The sequence below is a fragment of the Seriola aureovittata genome, chromosome 12, assembly GCF_021018895.1.
Source record: "Seriola aureovittata isolate HTS-2021-v1 ecotype China chromosome 12, ASM2101889v1, whole genome shotgun sequence".
Lineage (NCBI taxonomy): Eukaryota > Metazoa > Chordata > Actinopteri > Carangiformes > Carangidae > Seriola > Seriola aureovittata.
Genome location: NC_079375.1, coordinates 19,797,363 through 19,818,339, shown reverse-complemented (window position 1 = coordinate 19,818,339; position 20,977 = coordinate 19,797,363). Strand labels below are relative to the sequence as shown.

The window sequence follows — 20,977 nt, the reverse complement described above, 5'->3', positions numbered from 1 at the left end:
GGTTGATAGTCCTCTGGGTGCTGTCGAAAAAACAATGCGTTGTTGCGCCATTGTGATTTAATGTTTACATTGTGCTCTACAGCAGCAGCACGCGCATTTCGGAATCCTACCGTAGTAGTTCACGTGACCCGCCCTACTCTGCCTCTGATTGGCTCGTGATCGTTACCTTTGTTGGTTGGATCGATTGAGGAGTGAGGATGGTGAGAATGGCCCAATCCCAAACCCTCATAGACTTAATTGACATCACCTGGTGAGTGATTGAGAGCCGGAGGCTGCAAGGGCTCAAAATGGTATAAAGAGGGACGGGATAGTAGCCTACTTATATTACCTTACTTTGATTATGCCAAAACATTCGCATCCAGTTGTCGGTTTGGGACTTTTGATTATACATTTTCCCTCCTCTAGCTCCCTGTTTGTAAACAAAAAATAATATAAGATCAGATCTGATCCAATTTGGATATTTTGAATTCATCAGGACGAATAACTCCACAGTTCTGGCTCTGAATCACTGTGATCTCTGTGTTAAACTGTCATATACTGTCTTTTTTTCTTGTAATGCTAACATTAAGGTTTATTCCTTTCATGCTTCTTTGTTAACCGGTCATCTTCTATCTTATTATTTCTTGCTGTTTTATAGCCATCGTTTACGCTTCCGGGCGTCACCTGATAACCATGGTAACCCCGTGTTTAACGCCACAACACTATGAACTTTACTCCTCAGGCAAAGTTTGCAGAATTGCGGACTTAGGGGAAGTGTGAATAAAGGGCTCAACATGTCCGCTAGAGTCCTCATGCCCTCGATGGTTTGACAGTGGGACAGCCCTCATGAACTTGAACACGCGCCTCCAAGTCTGAGAGTCTGTGTGGTTGGACATTGGGATTGGGAGAGTATTTACTTAGTGAGCTTCCGTCCTTTCAGTCAATCAAATGCTGGCATGCCTAAATCTCTTGGAGACGGAGCCTCTTACATCGGGATGGTCTAATATGACGTCGCTCCAAACATAGTGCGAACAGATTCACTTAAATATTGTTAGGGACATGTCCCTATCAATATTATAATGTAATATTAAAAGATAGATCCATATATGTCAATAACTGCTGTAATAATTCCTCCTGTCCATGCTGGCAGTGGTCCAAGGTCCATCCTAAAACATGTGTTACATGTCTAAAATTTACAAATAACCAGTTGATTTGACTAATCTACATTTTTTTTTATGCAGAAAGGTGTCTCATCTAATACATTGAAGTTGCAATGAAAACATGCAAATTTCTTACAGATCTGAGGTCTGATGTTCATGCCATTTATGCAAAAGACAGCAATCCTCTCATGGAACCAAGTTCTGCTTTTGTAACAATGAAACAACAAAACATTTGTGCATTTTTGTTTTTCTGAGTAAGTGTGCATATAGGCTCACGCATACATCTTTTTTACACTTCCCCTGAAAAAAAAAATCCCATAATGCATTAGTCTTGTGCATAGTAGGACCTGAGTGTCTTGTACTGTACTCTTCTACATCTGTGACCTCCTGACAAACATTTTTTTCTAATCAGGCCACCCGGTACATTTTTAGACATCCATCTACTGTCAATTGCTGTACACTCTCAGGTGAACTTCTGAGCAGCTGCTTTATTAAATGAGGTTTGACAGTTTGGAGTCTGCATGTTCGTATCAGTCTGAATAGAGAATAAGTGCAGACGAACTGCATATACATTTTCTGATGCAAACCAATTATCTCAGTCAATTTGTAGTGGGAACCCACTGTTAGAAGAAAAAAATAGCATTTGTTAGAGTAATAAAATAACAAAGCAAATTAGAATATATTCCAGTATAATCATATTTGCTGTGTTTATTTTATTTTTTTTAAATTCACACACGCATAACGACTTCACAGTTACATGCATTCATTACACGCACACTGACAAATATATAGGCACATTAGGGCATGCAGATGCATTACCTCTTTTGACACATTAAGTTCAAAATAAGAGAACAGGCCTTTCAAATCTGTCACACTTTAGTCAAATTATGTCTGTGGTGTGATTCTTGTAAAGCCTCACAATGAACCAGATGCAGCAGCAGAAGTGGTCGAAAGTGACAACATCAGAGCACATACAGTGTAATAGGCTGATGTAAAAATATGATGAGTATATTGCTATGCTAGCTGCTGAGACTGTAGAGGCTGAATGTGAATGTTACCAAGCTAACATTCACACAGTGATAATGCGAATATGTTGATAATCAGCAGGTATAATGTTTACTATATTCACCATGTTAGTTTAGCATATTAGCATGCTCACATTTGGTAAGTATAACTGATGCTGATGCTCATGGGAATGTCGTCAGTTTTAGTTTTTGGTCATAAAAAAGTAATCAGAATCTGATACCGAGTCCGGTTCATTGCCAAGTAGGTGTTCAACATACAAGGAATTTGCTTTGGTGTTTTGGTTCATAATAATAAACATAGTGAGAAAAGAAATATAAGCAAAGATGAAACAAGCAAGTTTGACCTGATGATGGCTCTTCATTAAAAATTGAGGGCTCATCAGAGTTCTTACAGTTCATCCTGTGGGGAACATTAATGTCTGTACCAAACATCATGGCATAGCTACTATTTTCTATGTGGGATAATTACTTTAAGATTTCATGGTTCTTTCTTAAGAAATAAAAGTAAATACATGAACCCTCTTTATCTCAGAGCTTTCTCCAGCAGTCTCACTCAGTAATTATTATTAGGAAATTACTGGACTGATGCTGTGAACAATGTAAACACACATTTCTTTAGACTGGTTTTTCACAGTAATATGTTCATGCAGTGTTGTATACAGACGGGTGACAAATTAAAGGAAAAACATGAAAAATTAGTGGAGAAACAGGATGACAATACCCCCACCCACAGGCCACCGAGGGGTCACTGAGTGGTTTGATGAGAATGAAAATGATGTGACTCATATGCTATGCCCCTCACGGTCACCAGATCTCAACCTAGTTTAACACTTATGGGAGGTGTTAGACAGCGCGCTCCGCCACCATCATCAAAACACTGAATGAGGGAATATCTTTTGGAAGAATAGTGTTTATCTTTCCAGTAGAATCCAACACCTGTAGAATCAGTGACCAGGAGGACTGAAGCTGTTCTGGTGGGTCATGGTGTCTGAACACTTTACTCTCTTTGTGTTGGTTTTTCCTTTTTTCATGCATCTGTCTTCTCTGATGGTTGTGTAACCTTCCCTGGCAGATTCAAAGGATGCCTCAACACAAAACTCTACATTCAAATGAGTGAAACAGGGAGCTTTGTGTATCTGCTCCCTGGCAACAAAATTATGACAAAGATATTCAAATGTTGATATCAAACCAAAGATCTTGCACTCAAAGGGAAAAAAAAAATAAACAGGACAAAGAAAGCACTGGTTCACTGAGGTGGTTACTTACAGCATCACATGCATCTTGATGATTTGAAAAAATAAAAGTGCTTGTCAGACAAAGATTGAGACAGAAAAGAGGGAGATCTTTCTGTCCTTCAAGCTTTTGTCAATAACACAGAGCACCAACATTAGGTCCAGGGGACAGGCCTTCCTCTCTTTATTTCCTCCTCCCTCTTTCTCTCTGCCGCCACACTGTAAATCATTTTAAGTTTGTTCACCTGAGAAATAGATAAGTTCTCCTGCAGCTTTAAAAATGTGAGTGAACTGAACTTAAGTGAAATCGTAAAGCGTCTTTTTATGAGCTTTCAAAATGTAAAACTAACTGAGTTAACTGAACTTGAGAAAACAAGTTAAATAATCCTAAAATATTTGATTAAATCAACTGTTCAGTCACACAGACAGATTTACTTTACTACTGATATTTTGTCAGTTTAAAGAGCCAGTTCTTTATTTGACATTGAACGTACAGCTGCAGGATGTGAAGCCATTCGGTTCCAGTCAGTACAAAGACAACACTGCTCCCAGAGTGAGTTAACACTGTGTTTGTTTTCTTCAAACTACAAAACCAGGAGAGACTATATTTACATATATTGAATTTCCATATATGTACATATAAAATATAAACATACATGTAAAATTATATATAAAACCTATTAGAAATGGGAAAAAAATCATATATTGACGTATATGTCTAGTCCATGCAAATATGTATGTTTATGTATATATGCTTATAATGTAGACATATGTTATGTAAATATAGATCCATCCCAAAGTCTGTCAATACATGGTGATAGTATATATAGTCTGAACTCAACTCATTCATTCATTCAACTCATCACTTCAGTCCAGGTCGCCTCCAGTTAGAACAATGTCTGTTGATGAGTCCTGAACTGGTCTGAAAATCAAAACTACACAAAGTAACTGGAAATGAACAAAACATATTCACATGAAGTTAATTAGAACTAAATCACCACGTGATGTTTTACAGCGCACCTATGGAGGGAAACCACTCCTACATTGAAAAGGGAGGGGGGGGGGGGGAGCGAGAGGGAACTAGCTCATTAACAAGCAATTTTTGAGTCTGAACAGAGACTGCGGAGTGACTCCCCAACACCTTCACAGGTATTCCTCCTCCTGCTCCTCCTCCTCCTCCTCCTCCTCCTCCACCTCCTCCTCCACCACAACCACCGCCAAGCGAGTTTGACTGTCTAACCGAGGAGTGATGGCTGCGTCTGACGGGCGCTTCACCTCCTGTCATCTGAAGGAAGAGTAAAGTTGAAGCAGAGGAGAGGACCAGTGTGGGACCGACGAGAAATCCGTGACGATCGGAGACTGTTGCTCCGTCTGTGTTGGATTCACACCAAGATCTTTTATTTTGCCGGTGAGTGCTGGAGTGATCAGTGGAGTTGTGGCGTGCTTTTCCCTCCCTCGCGACCCCCCTCTCCGTGTGTTTCTAATCTATTTATAAAAATGGTGACTTTTGAAATATGTTAGTGGGGTGATTCACTTTCACACGGCGCTTGTTTTAGATGCAGCTTAGTCAGAAGAGGGAGGCTCGACACTTGTGTTTGTGCTCCAGTACAGGGTCATCTTGGTTTTGGACTGGTACTACAAGAATGACAGCAACACAACCTGTTTGCTACTTGACGGCTAAAACACCTTCAGTAAATAATGTAACCGCATTTAACTCTTAAACATTTAACAAGGAACTGACCTGCAGCCATTACACGGCCACAAACTTAGCTTACAAGAAAATAACAACTGTCTGCCGAAACGTGTATTAAAAAAAGAAGATTAAAGATAAGTAGCAGTAGTTCAGACTGATGAACAACATCTTTCTGGGAGTAGCTCCTATCCATTAAAGCACAGTCACATTGTTGGCAGAAGACACCAGGCACCTGTAACATAAGCCCTGTCTCTATGGACGTCATGATCAGACGATTATCTTTGTTGTCTATTGTGATTTTCCTACCCAGCAAACAAGATAGTCTGGTCTCATATGATGCTCAGCTATCATATGTTAGTCAGGAAATTAGAGATTTGATCCTGCAAGATCACTACAATTTCATTTTCATACTGTCGTGTGTTTCATATGATGAATATTTGATGAATTATGATTAATTATTCCCATTCAAGTGAATGGTACGTTATGTGGCTGAAAAGCTGGACACACAAAAAACTATGTTCTCATTGAGCTACAGTGGTAGCTGTTAGATAGTGTTGGTTTTATTTCTGACTCCACTCCAACACAATAGAGATGAATTGGTACAGATATAAAAAAAACAAAAATAAATCACTATCTAGCAGGTGTGATCATGTATCTCAGTACTGGCCAGTAAGAATAACCCCAGCTCGGTCAAATTGCTGACAGGAATAGAAATTTGTAACTGACGTGTACTTTATGACAGAGAGACAGGAAATAAATGATGGCGTGCACTAACTTACTCAGAATCATTGGTAACTGTAAGTTTTACTGTGATAGAGCTGGAGGCTGATGTGAACCAGAGGTGAGGCAGAGTTTCTCATTATCAGGAAGAGAGAAAAGAGCCATTTATGAGCCATTGACCCCATTAGGCGTAGGCCATCCAATGATGTTTAAAAAGCTCTCGGGGTGCTGTGGGAGTCCCAGGCCCCGGGCCCATCATGATCCCCCCTTGGTTTCAGCCCAGGCCCGGGCGGAAGCAGGCTATTCTTGTACAGCATTGTGCTGCAGAGCTATTCTGACGCTGCCCATTGTGTCCGAATGCTTTCCATGACTCTCAGCGATTTCAGTGGGTCTGCACCTTAAACCCCTCCATTATGGACGAGCTTGTATTGCAACATTTGCTGTGTAGGCTTTTGCATTCAGTACCCCCAACCCTCCCTCCCAACCCTCCCCTGCCCTCCCCCCATCACCCCACTCACCGACTCACTTTTGATTTTCCAACGAACGTTACTACTCTTGCACAGAAACACTGAATACATGTTGCTGCAGTCACTTTCAAACCACAACAAAAGACCATGACCATTTCACCATGGTTTCAGTTGTGCTGCCATTTTGAAGTTATATGATCTGAGCGCATGCTTTTTCTTTCTGAGAAATATAAGTGCAGCCCTAGTTTACTGTGAGGAACTTGTTCAACCGAATGAATAAATTGTCTCTATTTTTCAGTGACATCCTGATGAGTCGCTTAAGTTGACAGCGGGATGATCTGTTTATGACCATTAAATAATAAAAGAATAATTCGTGCTTGTACAATTATAGCCCAACATGACAGAACAGGACAACGCCTACATTTGTCACACAAATAAGGAAGTAGGGCCCAAACAGATACTGAAAACACGTAGTATGGTTGAGGTCACACTTCCTGCAGTCAAAATAAGAAAAAACATTATTCACTCATATGATTTGTCGAACTCTGTCACATTGGTAAATGTGCTCTCTCTTCTCAGATCTCTCAGACAACAGCGTCATGGATGAACGATGAATCTCCACCTGCCGGCTGACCGTGTGAGTGATTATGCTGCAATGGAGGATGTTTCCCAGCGGACCCAGTGATTCCCACCGCTGCCTGTGCCTCCTGCTGAATGTGGAAATCCTAGGATGGAAGACCCACCACGTGCTGCTCTGAGGCACTGGAACAACACGCTGAACCTCCACATCCTCAGTCATCTTGTCTCCTCCACACACACCGCCACAACCGGCTGCTTCGCCACCATCGCCCACCAGAGAGGGACCACTGCCACGGGGTGACAAGATTCCAGGATGTTTTTGAAATTCCGCCGAGTACGAAGATGCCAGTGTGTGCAGCTGATGACCACCTGCCTGGTTTTGTCAGTGGTGATGGTTTGCTGGGAACAGCTGGACAATAGTGTCGTCAGCCACGTCAAGTCCTACTCCTACCGCTACCTGGTCAACCGCTTCATCTACATCAACAAGAGCCTCACCATCCCGCGCGAGCAGGCAAGAAGCTTCAGCAACTTCCACTACCTGCTGGACCACCCGGATAAATGTGCCAAACAGGACGTGCTCCTCCTCCTATTTGTTAAGACGTCCCCAGAGAACATTGAGAGGCGAAACGCCATCAGATCCACCTGGGGTAATGAGACTTACATCCACAGCAGCCTGGGCGTGACAGTCAAAGTGGTGTTCGCCTTAGGAGCGCCTCAGACCAAGAAGGAGGAGCCCTCGTGGAGTAAGAGGAGCGGGGTGGGCTTCCAGGAGCATCTCATCCACGAGGACCGTCTCTATGGTGACTTGATCCAACAAGACTTCTTAGACTCCTTCCACAACTTGACCCTGAAGCTGATCCTACAGTTCCACTGGATGCACAGCCGCTGCGCACACGCCCGCTTCCTCATGACCGCTGATGACGACATCTTCGTCCACATGCCCAACCTGGTGAGCTACCTGCAGGACATGAGCAGCAGGGGCGTCACACACTTCTGGGTTGGTCGAGTGCACAGAGGGGCGCCGCCCATCCGGAGCAAAGACAGTAAGTACTACGTGCCCTTTGAGATGTACCAGTGGTTGTCGTACCCCGACTACACAGCTGGGGCCGGGTACGTCGTCTCCAGCGACGTAGCGGACAAAGTCTATCAAGCCACGCTGACCCTGAACGCCTCTCTTTACATAGATGATGTGTTCATGGGCATCTGCGCCAACGCCATTGGTGTAACCCCACATGAGCACGTCTATTTCTCAGGGGAGGGCAAAGCGCCCTACCACCTGTGTATCTATGACCAGATGATGACCTCACATGGTCACGTGGAAGATATCCATGACCTCTGGAAGGCGGCGACGGACCCGCAGGTGAAACAGTGGACCTCTGGACTCATGGGCAGGCTCTACTGCACGGCTGTGAAGATGGCTCTGCTTTGTAAACCTTACCATTTCAACACATACCCCTGCAAAGCAGCGTTTTTGTAGTATTATTCAGGTTTGAGTGTGTGTCAGTGTGTGACAGAGAGAGAAAGTGTATGTCATACTGTGATCATAACGAAATGAGGATCATTGCTGCGAATATTACCTCAGTCCTTTTAACTGGACACCCATGTCTGTCAAAAGACTGGAGAATGTGTTCTGTGTTGCAACAGGCAAAGAGATCACATGAAGTATCTCTGTTACGGTTAGCATGACATCACAAAGACATCAATGACTTCTGGTCTTGTTCGACTTAAAGTTTTGAACTGACAGGAGAATGTGTTGAGAAAATAGTTCAGAAAAAGGTGATGCTCACACGCTATCCCAACACAAATCTGAAATCAAACCTTTCTTAACACAAGGCCTCACTCATACGTATTTCATTACCTTAAGAGTGAAGTAAATACACTTTTTTTAAAAGGTAAAGAAGTCTGGGTTTCTAAATGATGGCACGGAACAATAGACAACACATTTGGATGGTGTTAGTCAAAAAAACAGGCCAGTGTCTGATCTAAAATTGTCTCTGTGTCATGATGTGCAAGATTCCTCAGTGAAGTAGGGTAGACGTGCAACTGCAAAGACTTAACAAACATCTCCTGTGCAGTAATGATGAGCAACAAAGTGTGGGCTCGAAATTGAGAATTTTGTTACAAGGTTTCTTTTTTTTTTTTCTTTTTTGTGATTACATTTGAGAACAATGTTTTTTAATGAAATAAAATCTACACTTTGTTGTTAGTTTTCAAATATTTTCAAAGTACTTTATTATAACTAGTAGTAGCAGTAATAGTAGTGATAGTGATCAATCATGTCAGTTTGTTGGCCAGGGAACATGAGCTCAGGAAACATCTATAGTATTAGGACATACTGGAAAAGTTGAAGGTTTCACTGACAGCTTAACTCTTTCAATGGTTTCACTACAACTTCAAGGGAAACAGTAAAACTCAAAGTATAACTCGACAGTGTCATTACTTAAAAAAACGTATTATGACCCAGATATATAAGGCACTTTGTCGCTGAAGTTAATTCTATCAACAGTTTTAGAAAATCGTCAAACATGCAGGCAACAAAATGATGTGAAAAACATCAAGTTCTCCCACAGTTGTGTTGATTTGTGCTTGGACGGCACATTTCCATTCTGTTCCTAAGAGTACATGTCTTTATGGATTAAATGTGACAGCCGTTGTCCTAGTGGCATTTGTAATCAGTAGAGTGGAAAAGATTATTTTTCGCCCTTCCCTTTCTGTAAAGAGTTTGTTCCCACGTACCACAGGAGCATTAACCACAGAAAGAAGCAGAAGAAGAGCCCTGAAACTTCTGTAAAGATTTCCCTTAAAAGAAAAGTTTGAATCAAGGGGAAATTGTGTATTTTCTTGCTGAAGATCAATACCAGTCTGACTTATCATAAAAAGCTTTTCCAAAAATGTCATTAAATTTCTAAAAGGTCAAGATCAAGCTACTATTTTTGTGTAAAAGTGATTGTTGAAGTTAAATAGAGCATCACATGACCAATATGTATGTAGATATGTAGTGCTCACTGAGAGCTCTAAAACACCCGTTAACACAGATATTGTTGGTCTTTAACCACACTCAGTTCTGGCGGGAAGCATTTTAACATTCTGCAGCGGTGAGTGAAAAAGCCACTTGTGGGAAATGCATAGAGACCAATGTTCTGAAACTGTTTGGTTTTAACACACCAGTTAATACGGAAATCAACTTTTCACATCCTTCCAACAGCAACAGTTTGCTGAGCAGCAGAGCCGCTGTAGCTGCTACACAAGGCTCATTAGAGTGGAAGTGCAAACATCTTGCCTGAAAGCACCTCACACTTTACTACCCAAACACCTATTTATAAGTGCATATTTATAAGTGCAAGAATGGACTTATGAGTGAGCGTGCATAAAGCTCACTGTGGTTTGGTTTTAGGTGCTCTCCATCTGACATGTGATATGCGGAGCCCAAAATAACCCCTGGCATCGGCCAGAAAGTCATCAGTGTCCTCAGAGTGTGTGATCCACAGAGGCATCTGACACACTGCTAACAGTGATGGCTGAGGCTGGCCCTGTGTCACTGTTCAACAGACATGAGATCAATGCCGTAAACCTTCACAAACAAAATTTGTGGTAATTTTTCAGTTGTACGACGGATTAAAACAGAGCCAGGAGAAATCCCCTGTCCTGACTTATCATTTCAGAGCTACAGTAAAATAGACGTTTTGATTTTCACACTCACACATCACTGAAGGTGTGTGATTATGTAGTTATTTATCCGTTGTATTATTCTCAGTAAAAACATTTTTTGGAATTACTTCTTGTGTTTATCTGCAGTGTTCATGCCCTACAGCGAGTTGTACATCCTCTGCTGCAGGTGTAGCCAGGCTCCCTCATTGAGAACACTGTTTCACCAAATCTCATCTCACTGAATACCCACCTTTTAATATTAAAAGATGGGAATGGGTGCATGAGTAAACACGTCAGTGTTTGCCTGTTTAAGGTCATGAATATATCCACTCGCTTTGAATTGTCTATATGTGTATTTATTGAACCTCACCCTCCAATGTGATGTTGCCCGGATTAGCTGTTCACCAAACAGCTGCTCTGTTTGCATGGCAACACATAACGAAGAATAATTCACACAAAGGATTTAGACAGACCTAAAAACACAACCAGATGCCTACATCTGGTAGATACTGCAGAAAGTGAGTGGATTTTTAAACTGCCTGTGGGCTGATTTTAAGATATTCATTTAAATACGATGAATATGCAGTTATATCAATTTAAATGAGAAACACTATTCTGATATCGTGTACAATATGTGAACTGTTTAGCCTAATTTCCCTTGAAGACAGAAACCGGTCTGTTATTTTTAGATTTACTCAAGCGATGGTGACTGAATCAGCCCACGAGGATTCAGCCGCTGACTTAAGTAATCAGGAGCTCGTCAATAATTGAGTTGACAAAGTTGGTGTGCTAAATATCATTCCAGACTGTCCTGGTCAATGTACAAGTTAGGCCCCACGGGCAAGCGATAACTATAGCTTATTTAAAAATACCTACCGTGGAATTATAATCGGCTCATCTCTTCAGAACCTGGTAAAAGGTGACCTTAGGTCGGCTAAAACAAGCGTCACACAAGATTGACACATGGGGAAATTTGTCTGGTTTGAGAGAATAAGGCAAGTTTAAGTAAGATTAAGATTAAGTATAAATGCGTAGAAGGTATAAAAGCAATAGAATACATACAAAGTCATTGTGTGTTTAAGAGTCAGACTTTAATCTTTAGCAGCAACTGAAAACAGAGGTGAATGTTAAAGTATTTAGCCTGTTTTTAAAAGCAGCCAGAGTTGGGGCACATCTATGGTCTTCTGGAAATTTATTCCAGCTATGTGTAGCATGATAAGTGAATGCAGCTTCACCTTGTGTGACATTATACTGACTCTACTGATGAACTAGGAGGGTTCATACTGTGGAAGCAAGTCAGAGATATACTAAGGCCTTAATGAACCATTGAGTGATTTGTAGACAAGTAAATAGTATTTTGAAGTTAATTACTTTAGACACTGGTAGCCAGTGCAGAGATGATGCGGAGAACTGGTGCAATATGTTCAGCAGCTTCAGTCTGAATGAGTTGTAGCTGCCTCAGTGCTTGTTTGAGATTTTTTAGTCTAACCTGCTGGAAATTAAAGCATGCATTAGTTTTTCTAGATTTTGTTTAGACATGTGTCCTCTAATTCTTGCTACATTTTTAAAAAGATAATAGGCCAATTTTGTAATAGTCTTGATTTGGAAGTTAAAATTTAAATCAGTCAATAATAACACCAAGATTTCTGACTTGATTTTTCGGCTTCAAAAAAGGGAAAGAAGATGTGCAACAGTTTATGCACAATACAGCCTAGTGAAAACATACAGACGTTAAATAGGAGAGGTCCCAGAACTGAAACTTGAGGTACTCCACATGTCAAGCTAGCTTGGTCATGAAGTTGCCAATAGAAGCAAAATAGTCCCTGTTTTGCAGATATGACCTGAACCAATCGAAGTGTCTAGTAGAATTGAACAGTGTCAAAAGCAGCACCAAGATCCAGTAACACAAGGACTGAAATTTTGCCTGAATCAGGGTTCATGCGTACGTCATTTAGGGCCTTAATCAGAACAGTTTCAGTGCTGTGATGGGGTCAATAATCTAATTTGAATTTGTCTAAAAGACCATTTACAGTTAAATGTGTTAAGTTGTTGGGAGACATCCTTTTCAGCTAATTTACTTATGAAATGTAGATTTGATATAGATTTATATTTGCTAATTAAAAAGGCATCCAGGCTACCCTTTTTTAGTAGCTGTTAAATTTTGGAAATGCCTGATAGGAGGGAGCTGTTAACTATGTGCAGTAAGTCTGTTGCCAAGCAGCTAGAAACATTAGTTTGTTGGGAGGGTGTCAAGGCAACATGTTGATGAAGATGTTGTACAGCTCCTCTGGAGTGTAGTCAATGGCATTTAAAATTTCCTGATTCAAATAAGAAGCTTGAAAATAGACAGGTTCCAGTGACTTAAAGGAATAGTTTGACATTTTGGAAATATACTTGCTGTCTGTTAGATTAGAAGATTGATATCACACTCAACTCTGTATGCCAAAAAGTAAAACTACAGCCTGAAGACAGTTTTCTTAGACTGGAAAGGGGAACTATGATTCTACCCTCCAGCATGTGTAAAGCCCACTAATTACGATAACAATTTATTAGTTAAACAAAAAACAAACCGTTTACAGTTGAAAACTAGTAGGTGGACTTTTATTACCTTTAGACTAACCCATATGTTTACATTCATTATACTAAAGTAAGCTAATCGTTTCCTCGCAGCTATTTAAAGACATGAGTGGTATTAATCTTCTCATCTAACTCTTGGAAAGAAAGCAAATAAACAATTTCCCGATATTTATTAAAGGAAGAGGTTGAGTCCCACACAAACAGCTGTATTATTGGACAGTACAATAATATAGCAAATTCCACATCAATCCATGAAATCTAGGACATGTGGTTTACTGGCATAAGACTCTCTTTTTCTTAGTTATACAACTACATTTTCCAAATAATTTTATTGTTTCAAATATCCTGGTCACATAGAACACGATTTAGATTCATTTCAGACTTTTCTCCTGTGTCCTATGTGGACAGATATTTTGAAGCTACAGGCTGCAGCTGGCTAACTTAGCTTAGCATTAAGACTGGAAACAGCTGGCCTGGCTTTGTCCAAAGGTAACAAAAATCAGCCGACCAGCGACTTTTAAGCTCATTAATTCACACTTTATCTTGTTAATGTCAAACAAACAAGTGGCTTGTTTCACACTCATCTAAAATTCACAGAAAATAGGAGAAAGAGGTTGAACTGGTTTACATATCGGAGAGCATATCAGATTTCCTTCCATCATGTCAGGACTTGTGGTGTTTGGACACTGTTTGTACAGGCTGGCTAAATATTATGAGAAGAACAATGAAGAATACATATCAAATGGCAAACTGAAAAAGGACGTCGTATAGAAGATACAGGAATCAGTTGTACAGAAAACATTCATTATTCTTACCTGCAAAACTGATTATGACACAATTTAAAACACTACACAAGCTACATTATTCACTTTTATTGAGAGGTCAGTTGGGCCCTTAATGTATTAAATGTAAGGGATTATTACATATGCCCAAGGATACAGACATTTTGAAGAAAAGTGACAGCTGACATTTTTATTTTAAGTGGAAAGCAGTGGTTCTTTATAGTGTATGTATGTCTCTATGGTGCAGGCACAAACCAGCAGACAAGCATTCAGAGTACAAATACAGTTTTATGTTTTCCAGTACAGAAGCTCTTTACCCACATGAATGTCACAGTCCTGAAGGTTAAACCTCTAATTGAGACGCTATGACATTTCCCTAAAGTCAATGATTTATCAGTTTATAGCTTAAAATACTTAAAATGTCTTGCATGAAGACATGAATGTTTAACCACATACCACTTTACAATCTCACTGCCATCATGGTGAGGTGAAACAGCATTACAGCAATGCATCCTGATCATTTTGCAAGAAAAATGATAAACATCTTGCTTGTATAACTTCATCCTTCAGACACTTACTGGTAGTGTAACTTGAAAGTATCATAACTTAGTGCCTTAAAAATGTCATGTGACAACAGGGTCTTGAGATGTATTCAAATTCAGTTTTTGTTTATAATTTGCTATCTCCCTGTCATCTGTGTTAAATATTTCATAGTACAGATTGTACTGATTGCTAGTTAGGTAATCCACCTCCTCAGCACGTTATAATAAGAAGATAATAATCAAATTCAACCAATTTTGATTACTGTAGCAAAAAGCTGAAGGCAGATGAGGTCTGAGTATATTTTGCCAAGGCTGATAGTAATGAAGTAAATAATGGTGTGCTGAAACCTGCAGGGTAAAGAGGATCGACTTTTTCTAGATCATGACTGGAAAGTGTCGCTGAGGTTAAATATAAAAAATGTGCCCTGCCAAAAGGCCTGCATGACCTCTCTCCCTACGCACATCTAAGAGCAGCTGTAGCATAAGCTATATTCTACTGTCTGTATCAGACTTCTGTGCAGCACGCAAGGTTCTGTTTGACGTTTAGCTTTTCAATTGAGCTAAAGTTGCCTCTTGTCACATTAGTGGTTAATTAATATTTTATACGTGTATATATTATGTTATTCAAAGTTTTTTAGTGTAAGGTTAAAACAATTAAGCATGCACTCTTAAATGCTCATTTTAAGTTAATTCATTAAACAAATTAAAAATCAGATATTAAGCTTGATGCCTGAAGAAAGCAACTCCCTTTCACTCAACACAGCATTTCCTGTGTTCAATTTGTATATAAATATTGATAAGTGGGAGCTCAGAAAATAATGCTGAACAGACAAAACTATTAGTTGTATAAAGGTCTCACATGCATGATTGCAGCTATGGAAGACTGGTGCATTGAGACGTGTTGTTGACTTAAACATTACAGCTATAGGGCCATATATGTATATGTACGTACGCCATTATTCCTACATCAGGTCTTACTGTTGGCTTGCCAGTAGGTGGTGCTGGTAACTAGTCTTCCTCAACTGTGCCCACAGATCCTCCCCCTGCCTCATGCTTCAACTCTGCCATATTAAGTGTGTAGGTGTCTTTTCAGTTCCAGCAGTTACTTAAAGATTGTGTCCATCAACAGCAGGTTCACTCAATGTTTGGCCCCTAGTGCTAAATGAAACAGCAGAAAAATTCATCCTTAAGTACAAACTCTAGTGGACACTAGTGTTTCATAACAGACAAAGCAAGTTTACTTACAGCAATTTCAGTTTATTAAGACATTCATACAATTCTGGGGAGGAGGAAATCTGAAAAGTAGTCAAGGGTTGGGAAATAGCAATATACTCTGGAAAGGGTAAAACCACATGTCAGCAAAATATGGCCAACCAGTGAGGAATTCTGATAAAGCAAGTGGGATAAAAAATATGATACATTTAAATTAACACATTCACAAAAGATAACAAAAAGCAAGTGAATCTACAGTATAACATGACAAGTGCCTCTATTAAGCAGGCCCACAATACATCGCACATATGTTAGCATAACATAATTTGCAGACTTTATACAGCACTTATACCTTTTAGTCCACAAGTAAGTTACTAAATGGTGGAGAACATCGAATACACGCATCTTAATTGAACATGGAAAGAAATACCTGATAAGGACCTTAATGTTTACAGACCCCATGGCTTTGTAGCTCCAACCAGCCGACTGTCGAGGTTAGAATCTACAACTGTCTGAGAGGGACCACCATAGAAGTCACCTCGCTTTTAACACATACCAAAATTCTGATCCAAGGTTTAGCATTGAGAAGTTTTTTCCCCCTCGAATAATAAGCACAATGCAAGTGGACGATCGCTATCACTGCGTTTTAAAAAAAAGAAAGAAAAAAAAAGGAAATAAACCTCAGGGCTCAAATCAGGTCAGCCACATTCATAGGCATCTCCTCCACAGTTGTATTGTAAAACGTCTCGATGTCCCGAAGAATCCTCTTGTCCTCCTCAGTGACAAAGTTGATAGCAACTCCTTTTCTACCAAAACGGCCACCACGACCAATTCTGGAGAAGAGTAGAGACGTAAGACTCACACGAGACTAAAAAGGTGCACATTTGGTGCAATATATGATTCCAACTTACCTATGAATGTAGTTCTCTCGGTTTGTAGGAAGGTCATAGTTAATGACCAGGGAAACCTGCTGGACATCGATCCCACGAGCCTGAGAGAAAGAAATCAATTATATTCAAGTCTAAGAGACTGATGGTTTGAACATTGTGCATATGTTAATGTCGCCCATGTATAAGTAACAGATTCTTACAAGAAGAACCCATTGTGGAGCACGAGCCCTAATCTCCCAAAAGTTTAGACTGCTTGGTCATTTTAGGACTGTTGCAGGATTAAGAACATTTTGGGTTTTAACTTCACAAACTGATTATTTGACATTTCTTATATTGCCCATCAACATCCAATCTCACAACATTGCACCTCATACTAACCAGAAGATCAGTTGTGATCAGCACTCTGCTTGAGCCAGATCTAAACTCCCTCATAATGACATCACGCTCCTTCTGGTCCATATCACCATGCTGTGAAAAGAATAATTTTAGTAAGGAAAATTGTGCAGCATTAATACCGACAAGCAAATAATGTAATGTTCTAATTTAACAGTTGTACAGAACAGATCGTACCAGAGCAGAGACTGTGAAGTCTCTAGCATGCATCTTCTCAGTCAACCAGTCAACTTTTCTCCTTGTGTTGAGGAAGATGACAGCCTGGGTGATGGTGAGAGTTTCATACAGATCACACAGGGTGTCCAGCTTCCACTCCTGGAGACATCCAAGAAAAACAAGAGGTTATGCACCATCAACTGCACAAAGTAAACCTGACAAATCATACTGCAAACCAGCATGGGGGTGGTTATCAAGCAACTATTTAACTCCATATTAAGGAGGAGCAGCTGACAATGTAACACAGGATCTTGAGACAAAGGACACAGGACATTAAGAAAGAGGTCCCTCCAAGCCTCATTTCCAATACTGTGCTTTTATCTCCTTCCCTGGTGTACCCATGCTTACATGGCCACATGAGCCAAACCTGTGAGGCTTGGCTCCTGCAGTTTTAGCAGGGTGCTTTAGAGAGAAGGGAAATCTATAAAGTTCATAAAAGTATGAGAATGCACCAGAAACTGGAAGCCAGCTAAATCTTCCTGGATAAAGTGTTACTGATAATTAAACCCACCTCTCGCTCCACATTTATGTAGAACTGCTTGATACCCTCAAGGGTAAGCTCTTCTTTCTTCACCAAGATGCGAATGGGGTCTCGCATGAACTTCTTAGTCACCTCCAACACATCTGCTGGCATGGTGGCAGACAGCAGGACCACCTGAACAAAATGCGTTACAAGTTACCATAAGACTCAAGAGACTATGACCAATTCAAAATGTGGTGCAGTGTTCCAAAAGAGTTACATTTAAATGCAGAGCTAATTGTGGCACTGCACCTTGAGAAAGAGGCCAATGAACATTAAGAAAGAGGTTCGACCACATCTCATTTTCAGTATAGTGCACAATAATCTCCTTCCGCGCAATACTCTGCTAGCATCATTGCATAAAACAGATAAAATCTGGATCACACAATTATAGCAGACTTCTGTTAATGCAGAAGGGAACCATATTTAACTGCTGAACTGTCTGTGTTGTGCCTGTATTCAAAAAGATACTTACTTGAATGTTTGTGCTCAATTTCTGGAAGATCTCATAGATCTGATCTTTGAACCCTCGACTCAACATCTCATCAGCTTCATCCAGAACAAACATCTTGATCCATTTTGGGGCTGTGCAAGAAATGCTGGGTTAGAAGTCACAAAATAAACTTAAAATCTTTCCTGGTGAACAGGACCTGTGATACTTACACAGATGTCTCCTGTTAAGCATGTCGTATACACGTCCTGGTGTACCCACCACTATGTGAGGGGCCTCAGCCTGGAGCTTCTGTATTTCGCTACGGAGATTGGTCCCTCCGATGCAGGCATGGCAGGTCGCTCCCATGTAATCACCCAGAGCCAGAATTACCTTCTGGATCTAATCAGGTGAGACAGGAACAAAAACCAAAACACTGGTTCAGGATAATGTGGTATATATGGCATGGCAGGACATGCAAACTCAAAAGTGTAGAATAACTGTTAAAAGTGATCAGTAAAACAAAAGGATTTCTCCATTTCAAGAGTCAGTCCCGAAAGATGGTATGCCATCATATCACCCAGTTTTCCACAGCAACACAAAACACAACAAATTCGATGAAGCCAGATCACCTTTTAGACCAATGCAGCCATGGACAGAGACTACACCAATCGTAAGAGGATACTTTGTTTCAAATTTTCAGAATTTTGACAAGTTTAAGAAAATGGTACCTTAGCACTTGAATCAGTGTCCTCAATATGCTGCCTAGGTCTGAGACACTGAGGTTATCGTGACCTCAGGAACAGCATACCTGCTGAGCCAGCTCTCTGGTGGGAGCCAACACCAGAGCCTGAGTCTCCTTCTGCTCTATGTCCAGCTGCTGCAAGATAGAGATGGCAAACGTGGCCGTCTTGCCGGTGCCTGACTGGGCTTGGGCAATGACATCATAGCCTGATGGCAAGGGGAAAAAGATTATTATCTGAAATAAAAGATTTGTTCCTACTCAATCCTAACACAGAATGTGATTAATACAAATTTGTTTGTGTCCAAGAAATGCCATGTCAAATTTGACTGCCTTGATGCAGTTACCACAGAGCATTTCTGATGTTAAAACTGAGTTATTGATGAATAAATTCAACAGTTGAGTGATCAGTGAGAACAAAAATTATCCCCATTAATGGGTAAGTCCCGAAAGATGGTTAAGCATCATTTCACTCAAACAGAAACAATCCATTTCTGAATACATTTAGTTACTGTACCTTTGATGCAAGGAATGATTGCCCTCTGTTGAATGGCAGATGGTTTTTCAAAACCATACGCATATATTCCCCTGAGAAGAGTCTCCTTCAGGTTCATATCATCAAAGTTGTCCGTAATCTCATTCCAGTTGCTCTGGATAAAGAGGAACGATAGCTTATGAATGAAAAGTACATAAACTCAATGATGACCGTTTCACACCATGAAAATGAAATTTATGACGTTTAATCATGTAATTACCTCGATGACACCATCAGGCTCCATCCCATCTGGCCCCCCATGGTCTCTATCTCGTGAGCTGTTAAAGAGAATTAAAATAGGTCAAAATTTCACTTGAAGTCAACTTCAACATCATATACCCATCACAGAAAAGGAAATAAGTCTTGGGGATAAATTACTTGATACACGCTAGTATAACTAGCTGCCATTCATACCACGTGTCATACCACGAGGGGGCTACTGTCAGACTTGTCAACACTGCCAAGCCGCTTCTAAGGAAAGCCTCCTATTTCTCGTAAATTTCGGGGTATTAAAATGTAAAAGCTACGTCAGATGTGTAGTGAGCGGATCCACGGTGGTCCGGGTTACGCCCAGGGTATCTCGTTACAGCCCGGGGCTTCGCAGGGCGCACGTGTCAAATTCCACGAGTAGGGCTCAACTACCTGCCCCCCGGAAAATTCCCGGTTATGTAACCACGCAAAGGTTCCAAACCGACTCACACACCCACTATGGTCTATGTTAACATGCATGTCAAAAGCGATAAAGTCACATCTGTACGCATTCTGCAGGTCTCAACATGGAGCTCTGCTTCTCTCCCCGCTAGCCAATATGTCGGACAGTTGGGCCTGTGCTGCCAACGGTGGCTCCTGCTGCCCGAGAACTAGGCCGAGGTATTGCCTTCCCCGACTGTTCTTTAGATTAACATAACCACCGGCCACGACAGCAATACGTTATTTCAAGAACAAATACCGATTCATAAGTATTTTGCATTTGCTACAACAAAAATAACTAATATTTAACCCAAATAGCTCCCAACGGCATTTTTGAACCGCGGTGTAGCTGGGCAGCTAACGTCTCAAAGCTAACTCTTAGCAACCAGATCGCCCTGACAGCGGTTGGGGCTTAGCTAGCTAGATAATAACTAATTCGGCAACATGCAAATTACACACTAGAGCTGCGCACCTCACTACACCTAAACATCGAGTAATGTTTGAAAAAAAAGTGACCAAAATGTAAGAGTTTACCTGTTGTAATCAGCAGAATCGCTAGACATGATCCGTCCCCAACTTCAGCATGCGACTGGAAAGATCGCTGATGGCGATGCCAACTGCCTTTATGCAGCCGGACTATTTTCACCGATGAACTCAATGCTCATTTTCGTTGACAGTGTGGTCTCATTTGACTGACTTAATGTTTGGATTGCACTACATTTTATTGACTATCTGATATAGATAAGGGTGCATGCCAATAACCTATAAAAATGTGAAAATTGTTTCAGACTATATTTCTCAGCGGAAGGATATTGCAGTAATGAGTGGTGCTCGGGCTGCTACAGTGTCCCTGACAGGTCAAAACTCGGCCTGACAAGGTTGTGCAACATTTTTGGAGAGAGGGTTCGTATGAGGCCGACGCATGTGGTGTTCATTAAATAAAAT

General features: G+C 40.7%; 2 protein-coding genes and 4 non-coding genes across 6 annotated transcripts; 1 reads left to right on the top strand and 5 right to left on the bottom strand.

Annotated features, from left to right (window-relative positions):
- The first annotated feature begins 4,501 nt into the window (after positions 1-4,501).
- b3gnt5b (UDP-GlcNAc:betaGal beta-1,3-N-acetylglucosaminyltransferase 5b) lies at positions 4,502-9,070 on the top strand. The gene is made up of 2 exons (XM_056390356.1): positions 4,502-4,804; positions 6,856-9,070. Exon 2 carries the CDS (start codon positions 7,169-7,171, stop codon positions 8,330-8,332), a length of 1,164 nt encoding a protein of 387 aa, XP_056246331.1. The 5' UTR covers positions 4,502-4,804; positions 6,856-7,168; the 3' UTR covers positions 8,333-9,070.
- A 6,570-nt stretch (positions 9,071-15,640) lies between these two features.
- On the bottom strand, positions 15,641-20,714 carry eif4a2 (eukaryotic translation initiation factor 4A, isoform 2). The gene is made up of 11 exons (XM_056391257.1): positions 20,567-20,714; positions 19,563-19,620; positions 19,325-19,457; positions 18,877-19,016; positions 18,299-18,467; positions 18,111-18,220; positions 17,627-17,770; positions 17,077-17,214; positions 16,885-16,974; positions 16,528-16,607; positions 15,641-16,449 (listed from the first exon to the last, which is right to left on the bottom strand). The coding sequence occupies exons 1-11, from the start codon at positions 20,593-20,595 to the stop codon at positions 16,305-16,307; spliced, it is 1,236 nt and encodes a 411-aa protein (XP_056247232.1). The 5' UTR covers positions 20,596-20,714; the 3' UTR covers positions 15,641-16,304.
- LOC130179541 (small nucleolar RNA SNORA81) lies at positions 17,350-17,532 on the bottom strand. Its single transcript, XR_008829300.1, has one exon. It is a non-coding gene; the product is annotated as a small nucleolar RNA SNORA81 (small nucleolar RNA).
- LOC130179542 (small nucleolar RNA SNORA81) lies at positions 17,872-18,053 on the bottom strand. The gene has a single exon (XR_008829301.1). It is a non-coding gene; the product is annotated as a small nucleolar RNA SNORA81 (small nucleolar RNA).
- On the bottom strand, positions 18,573-18,647 carry LOC130179543 (small nucleolar RNA SNORD2). Its single transcript, XR_008829302.1, has one exon. It is a non-coding gene; the product is annotated as a small nucleolar RNA SNORD2 (small nucleolar RNA).
- On the bottom strand, positions 19,209-19,282 carry LOC130179544 (small nucleolar RNA SNORD2). Its single transcript, XR_008829303.1, has one exon. It is a non-coding gene; the product is annotated as a small nucleolar RNA SNORD2 (small nucleolar RNA).
- Positions 20,715-20,977: the final 263 nt, after the last annotated feature.

Excerpts from the sequence above, each read along its gene's own strand:
- b3gnt5b (XM_056390356.1), top strand. The coding sequence starts at position 7,169 with ATGTTTTTGAAATTCCGCCGAGTACGAAGATGCCAGTGTGTGCAGCTG.
- eif4a2 (XM_056391257.1), bottom strand. The coding sequence starts at position 20,595 with ATGTCTAGCGATTCTGCTGATTACAACAG. Across the intron at positions 19,017-19,324 it reads AATCATTCCTTGCATCAAAG|GCTATGATGTCATTGCCCAA; the intron begins GTACAGTAACTA and ends CCTTGCCATCAG. Across the intron at positions 16,608-16,884 it reads TGATCACAACTGATCTTCTG|GCTCGTGGGATCGATGTCCA; the intron begins GTTAGTATGAGG and ends TCTTTCTCTCAG.